Genomic DNA, 7001 nt, shown 5'->3' with positions numbered 1-7001 from the left:
TGGCATTGGTAGTAGTGTGTCGTGGACAAGGTTCCGACTCAGCCACCCTGTATAGGGTTTCCGAGGCTATAAATCTTTATGGGAGCTGAAATCCTTGTCTTTCTCCTGCAGAACTCCTGGTAGTTTTGAACTGCTGACCTTGAAGTTAGCAGCCTGACTCGAACAAAAATTTATTCTCATAGTTTAGAAGGCTAGAAGTCTGAATTCAGAGCGCCGGCTCGAAGAATGGTTTTTGTCTCTTTTCAGCAGCAGCAGGCCCAAGCATTTGTCTTGGCATCAGTCTTTTCTGGATCTAAAGGAGCTTCATGGTGTCCTGGTGTGGCACTGTGGGTTAATGTGCTGGACTGCAAGATTGGTTTGAACTGCAAGGTTGGTGGTTCAAGCTCACCAGCCGCTTCGGAAACCCTATACAGGATCTTACTCAACAACATTTATCAACAGCAACAGAAGAGCTTCATTCCTGGCTTGTCTTTCTTGGTGTAGTAGGTTCTCCTTCTCTGAGCACTGTCTCTCTTTTCATCTCTTATAAAATAATGGTGTTGCAGGGCACACCCCTAGGGTTAAGGGTTGTTCAGCTCATCCTTAATCCTCTTACTGGCTTAGCACGTCAGATCACATTATAGGACATAATCATGTAACTTCCGCATTCCATTATATAACTGCCAACCCCTGAGAATCGTGACCCAGCCAAGTTGACACATAGCTGGGGACACAGTTCATGCCAGGACAGTGACCTGTCATTACACTCTTTGTTTATACCCAAGAGAAATGAATTGTTTGGTCTGTAACATTCCAAATCTGAAAACAGCCCAAATGTCCATCAGGAAATGAATGGATACTAAATTGTCGTGGTTACAATGGAATACTACGTAGTAATAAAAAAGGAATGAATTATTGATGTAGACTACGGCATGAATGAATCTTGAAATAACTGCTAGGAGAAGGAAGCAGGATAAGAACAAAGAAGAGTCATTGGTTCCTTTTACAGCAGAACCTAGGAAATGCACGCTAATGCGTAGTGAAAGCCCGTCTGTGGTTGCCTGAGAAGTGGTACCAGGAAGGAATCACAAAAGGACATTAGGAAATTTGGGGAAAAGTGCTGAGGAATTTGTTCATTATCTTGATTGGGGTCAGGGCTTTACAGTTTTATACCTGTACCAACATTTATCAAATTGTCTATTTTACTATTTCTAGAAAATCATCTCTTCTTAACGTGATTTGCTTTAAAGATTCCTACTATGGAGTCCTGGTGTGGCGCTGTGGGTTAATGCCGTAGATCACAAGGTCAGTTGGAACCTCAGGGTTGGTGGTTTAAGCTCACCAGCGGCTCTGTGTGTCAGAAGTGACTTGACGGCACTCAACAAGAGCAACAGCACTGTGTTGTTGAAGTCCTGGTGTGGTGCTGTAGAAGTACTGGACCGCAAGGTCGGTGGTTCAAACTCATCAGTCGCTCCTTGGAAGCCCTATACAGGGTCAGTGTAAGTCAGAACCCGCTCAGTAGTACTTAATAACAACAACAACAAATATGTTGTTAGAGTCATGTGGTGCTGTAGGATAATGCACTGGACCGCAAGGTCAGTTTGATCTACAAGATTGGCAATTCAAACTCACCAGCCACTCCTCAGAAACCTTAGACAGGGTTGCTGTGAGTCGAACCCGACTGGACAGCACTTACCACCAACAACTATGTTGTTTCATTACCCCACTGCTATCTACTCAGTTCTGATGCATTGTAGCCCTGTAGGGCAGAGGTGAAGTGCTCCAGGAGGTTCTCCAGACGGTGGTCTTTATGGGAGCAGATGGCTAAGACTTTCTTCTGCAGTGCTGTTGGGTGGTTTGAACCTCTAACCTTTGGGTTAGCAGCATAACACTTAACCCACTGTGCCACCAGGGCTCTTTTAAAATTATCTGTTTTAGATACATGTTATGTATCTAAATATATAACATGTATGTGTCAATTATAGCTCAGTAAACCTTTTGTAAAAAACATCTTTTTTACATGTGTGACTATCACACAGTAGATGCCTAATTTGCCTGTAGTTCGTTTCCTCCTGGACCAGTTGCTGTCTACTTGCCTGACAGGGACACCCTCCCCTCAGCTCCTTAGACTCTAGCTTCCTCTCAGGAGCCGTCACGTGCTCCTGGGAAAATTGCATCAAAGCCCATTGCAGAGGCGATTGGACGTTCTGGAGTTCCTCTGTGCCATTGGAAATGGACCTCTGTCCTCCCAGCCTCTGGCTTACAGCACAGCATCAGGAGTGCCCACGAGCTCCCCGTTTTTCCCTCTGCTCAGCACTCTTCTCTCTCCAGAGGCCTGAGAAGGATAAGCTCCTAGCTATTGACCTCCAGGGTCGGATGACCTCCAAGGTCAGATGTGACAGGTTTTCCTGAGCCAATCATATGGCTTTATTCTCCTGACATTTGAGAGAGGGGTTCAAAGCATAGGTCCAAACCAAATCCCCAAACCTATTGCTTTCAAGTGGATTCCAGCTCATAACGACCCTATAGGATAGGATAGACCTGCCCTATAGAATTTCCAAGGCTGTCATCTTGGCAGAAGCAAACTCCCTCATCTTTCTCTATGGAGTGACTGATGGGTTTGAACTGTTAACTTTACCTTTCAGTTAGCAGCCAAACACTTAACCACAGCATCACCAGGGTTCCTCAAATAGGAGCTCTCCATTTGCCCTATAATTTCTTCCTTCAGACTGAGGTGTGTCAAGGTCAGTGACTTGCTCCTGATTTGTTACCAAGGTGGTGCAAGTACTGAGAAGAGTCTAGTTTCTAACCCTGAGGCACACCCCACTTTTTTCTCTGTGAGCCCCTGCTGTGACCCACATCAGGTGAGAACCCAGTCCTGCAGTTTGGAGAGAGTCAAACCCTGGGCCCTGCCCTCCAGATCCTAGCAGCTGGGGTAACGACAGCAGCCTGTCAGGGTCTGTGAATCTTCCCCATCACGTCCTCCCAGTTGCCCTAGTGACTGTGTGACCCTTCTCCCCCCACAGCCGCTGCTGCCGGCCGCTGCTACTGGCACCTTATAAATAGAGGCGCGGTACAGCTGGGTTCTCTTGGCAGTCACCATGAGGGCGCTGGTTCTGCTCTGCTGCTTCGTGGCGTCTCTCCTTCTCTCAGGACAAGCAGGTATGTATGCCCCCTGACAGGCCAGAGCCTGACTGCCACCCCAACACCTCCTTGGAACTTGGGGTCCTGGGAGCAAGCTATGGGAGGTAAAGGACAAGACTTGATGGCAGATCTATCCTCTTCTCTGATCTCTAGGCAGTCACCAAGTCACTGTTCTGTCTCCCTGGGACTCCAGGCAGTGGGGAAAGAGCTGGAGAGGGCTTGGGAAGTTGGCAGGGAAGGCAATGAGCTGAAAGTTGCAGAAATGGGGCGGGGGTGGGGGGGTGGCCTGAGCCAGAAGGTGGTCAGTAGCAGAGAGCGGACCTGCTGGTAGATCCTGGGAAGGGGACCCCAAAAGTCAAGACTGGAAGTGCCTGGGAGACAGATAGAAGAACTCAGCCCTAGAGCTGGGGGGGTCTGGTAGTTGGGCCTCCCACCTGGTGGAAGACATTGGAGGTCTTGCACCAGCTAGAGCCCTGGATGAGCGGGATTGAGGTTGGGGGGATGTGGCAGCAGAGTTAGGGAGCACTGGGGGCACAGGGTGGAATAAGCGAGGAGGTAAGGAGTTAAACTGAGGTGCGTCCAGTTCAGCATGCGGAAGAGCAGTGTTTCCATTTGAGAGCAGAGTCTCGATGAGGGTCAGGGACTTCACCAGAAGGGGTCTGGGGCGTCTGCATGCCTCGGTTTCCCTTTGACGTATCAGCTCTGTGTATCCCGGGGGCTGGCTTAGGTTACAGCTTGGGGGTTATTTGTAGGCTGTGGAGGGGACACCATGTCACTTTGCCACCTCTGCTATTTAGAAGTCTCCTGGGGCTGGGTTCTCCTTGATGATGCTTCAGGGGTTGCTCCAGGGTCTCCCTGGAAATCCAGGATTCCCCAGTTTGTCTTTTTGTGATGTAGCAGTCTTCATCCAACCCAGCCCTGAGTTTTCATGTGGGACCTCCTTGCATACGAGACTTGGGGGCCTGTCTGATTTTGAGAGTCTGCTGCTTGAGAAGGGGACATGATCCCAGCAAGGAGGGCTGAGCAGAAGGCAGGAACAGATCCATCCCTGTTGCTCTTGGAGATGTGAGGTGGGGGCTTAAAAGGCCGCCTGGGCTGCTGGGCCCTGCCCTTGTCTGCCCTTGAGTTAATTTGGGCCCCACGGGGCTGCAGGGCTGGAGTGGTGCGTATTCTGAGCAGCTGCCAGGCGGCTAAGTATGGAAACAGCCGTGTAATTGGACCCTGGGCCTTGGGCCTCTGCCACTCTCTCCCCTTCACAGCCCCTCCTCTGCACCCCCAGCCCAGCTGCTGCCTCTCAGGCTTTCATGGAGAGGTCCCAGGAATTTTTAGCCTTTTAGGGACATCCTTTATCTTCCCTCCCAACAGGAACTAGAACTTTGGACTTTTCTACTGGCTTTGGGCGAGGGGACAGACCTTGCTGTGGGGAAAGGAGTTAGACAGGCTCTTTGGACAAAGATCCTTAGGGGCTCCCTTTCCTCTCTGGATGCTTCCGGGGAGGGCTGTTCCCCAGTGTGAAGGCTTCCCTTCCTCCTCATCCCTGCTCATCATGTGGCTGTGGATTCTTAGCCGGGGGTGGAGTTTGTTACTTCTGTAGTCTTACTTGTAGAAGGTGTATCCAAAAGTTGGCCCCCTCATGGCCCCCTGGGAGCTTCCAGCCCACAAGAATGGCTCCCTCCAGTCCCATAGCGACAGTTCTTCCCTCCAGGCGAAGGCCAGGTGGCACAGTGAGTTAAGCACTGGGCTGCTAATTGAAGTTCAACTATTTGAATCCACAGGAGAAAGATAAGAGCTTGCTTCCATAAAGATTTACAGTCTTGGAAACCTTGTAGTTTCCAGTTTTCTTCTGCTCAATAGGATTACTTTGGAGTCCTGGTGTGGCACTGTGGGGTAAGCTCTGAGCTGCTAACTACAAGGTTGCTGGTTTAAAACCTATACAGGATCGCTTCGTCAGTCCCCACTTGGTGGCATCCAGCGCCAACAATGAGTCACCTTGAGTTGGAATCAACTTGACGGCAGTTGGTTTGCTTTTGGCTAGTTTTCCTTAATTGGGGGGCCTGGTGGTGCAGCGATTAAGTGCTCTGTTGTTAACGGAAAGGTTGGCGGTTTGAACTCAGCAGTCACTCGTAGGAGAAGAAGGTGACAGTCCGCTCCCATAAAGCTCACTGCTTGGACAGCCTGATGGGGCTGCTCTGCTCTGGTCTGTCTGTACGGTCCATTTTAGTCACCATCGACTCAGCGGCAGTGGGTTTGGAGTTTTGGTTTAGGTGAGGACCACCCTGCTCCTGGTACTTCTTCCTGTTCCCGCCACAGCATCTGTGCTTTTACTGCCATTTCACAAGCCCCTCAGCTGGTGGCACCTCCCTTCCTACTGCCCTGGTCCCTGATGGGGCCCTTATAGAGCTGCTCCACCTCTGTATTGGTCCTGCATTGCTTCCTGTCTCTGTGGCTTGCGGTGGCAAGCCCTACTGTGCCCTCCTCAGGGTCATCTGTGGCCAGGTTGACACCCAGTCCCCAGAACTCTGCCTACCCTCTTCTTCCAGCCCTGCTGCCCTAGCCCTTTGTAACCACCAGGCTCCTCCTTTGTCTTAGGGACCTGGCTCAAGGAGAGCCCTGCTTAAGGACTCATTGTTCAAGTACAGGATGGGGACTCAGAAATGAAGAATCTTGTTTCTTCCAGGCCAGTTCTACTGGGGAGTGTCCTCACTGGCATCACAGAGGTTAGGATTTACAACACATAATATGATTACACCAGCTCACAAGTGGAGGATAACTGTAAAATACTGAGAACCTGACCTAGGAAAGTTGACACATTTTTAAGGGAAACAGTTCAGTCCATTACAGGGGCTGAGCTCAGGCTTTGGAGTGGGTAGAGAGGAGAGTGTGGAGTAGAACTGCCTGCACTTCTCAGCTGACGAATCAGGGGAGCCCTTCTGGGTTGAGTTTAGGTCACTTGGAAGAAGAATCTTAGCAGAAAAGCAGTCAGGAATCTGGGAGAAAGGACTAGATAGGCAAAGTTTCCTTTGGGGCAGTATGACTTCGGGGTGCCGTTGGCTTATCTGGATGGAGCTGTTTGGCTATTTATTTGACAGGTGAGCTTGGCGCTCAGTAGGGGAGTCAGGTGGGGGGATCTGGAAAACTGGCTCCTTTAGGTAAAGATACCAGTGAGGCCATGGGGGCTCCAAGAAGAGCTGGCTCAGAGAGAGAGGAGAAGAGCTCAAAGTGGATTCTCTCTTTTTTTTTTGTAATGTTTTATTGTGAATTATGTTTACATGGGAGAACATTAGTTTTAAATTAATACTATCGTATATCGTTTCATTGCTATGGTTATAATCCCCTCCATGCATCATCAACCAACCAGAGGGTATACACTACATACAAGCATGCCCCCTGGTCATCAACACACAGCCCTTCTCCTTCTCTGTGTTTAAAATCCCCAACTGCTCCATCTCTCCACGTCATCGTCTCTGCCTCCATCTCAGGCATCACTGCTTCGCTGGGTAGGGTCCCCCTCTCTGCTCTTCTCCTTTGATGGTCCCAGGGACCGCGGCTCCTAGACTGAAAACTTAATCACTCCCCTCCTTGCTACAAAACGTCTACCTTTACATTTCCAACCCTCACAAGCAGTCCTGATAACAATCATTCACTATTGTATCACAAGAGACCCTCCTGCATTTCATTTCATCAGCCCTGCCTAGACAGGTTGGATTCTACTCACTGGAGAGTCTACCTTCCTTCACACCCTCTGAATCTAGGTTCCCTCTTGAAAGCTTGTAAGCCAGTCACTTCTTGCCTTTGTAGCCACCTCCCCCTCCCCCCCATTTTGGGTAGCCAGTGTCCAAGTTGCCCATCCCTGCCCTTGCTATAAGGATTTGGTCCCT

General features: G+C 49.8%; 1 protein-coding gene across 1 annotated transcript in view; it reads left to right on the top strand.

Annotated features, from left to right (window-relative positions):
- Window positions 1–3073: 3073 nt before the first annotated feature.
- SRL (sarcalumenin) overlaps window positions 3074–7001 on the top strand; it is a 57714-nt gene continuing 53786 nt past the window's right edge. Inside the window, exon 1 of the mRNA XM_006874876.1 lies at window positions 3074–3141. Coding sequence (XP_006874938.1) covers window positions 3081–3141 — 61 coding nt within the window. The 5' untranslated portion in view covers window positions 3074–3080. The remainder of the gene's footprint in view (window positions 3142–7001) is intronic.

Source organism: Chrysochloris asiatica, unplaced genomic scaffold (assembly GCF_000296735.1).
Source record: "Chrysochloris asiatica unplaced genomic scaffold, ChrAsi1.0 scaffold00305, whole genome shotgun sequence".
NCBI classification, from domain to species: Eukaryota; Metazoa; Chordata; class Mammalia; order Afrosoricida; family Chrysochloridae; genus Chrysochloris; species Chrysochloris asiatica.
The sequence above is the reverse complement of the archived record's forward strand: the minus strand, read 5'-3'. Positions and strand labels throughout refer to the sequence as shown.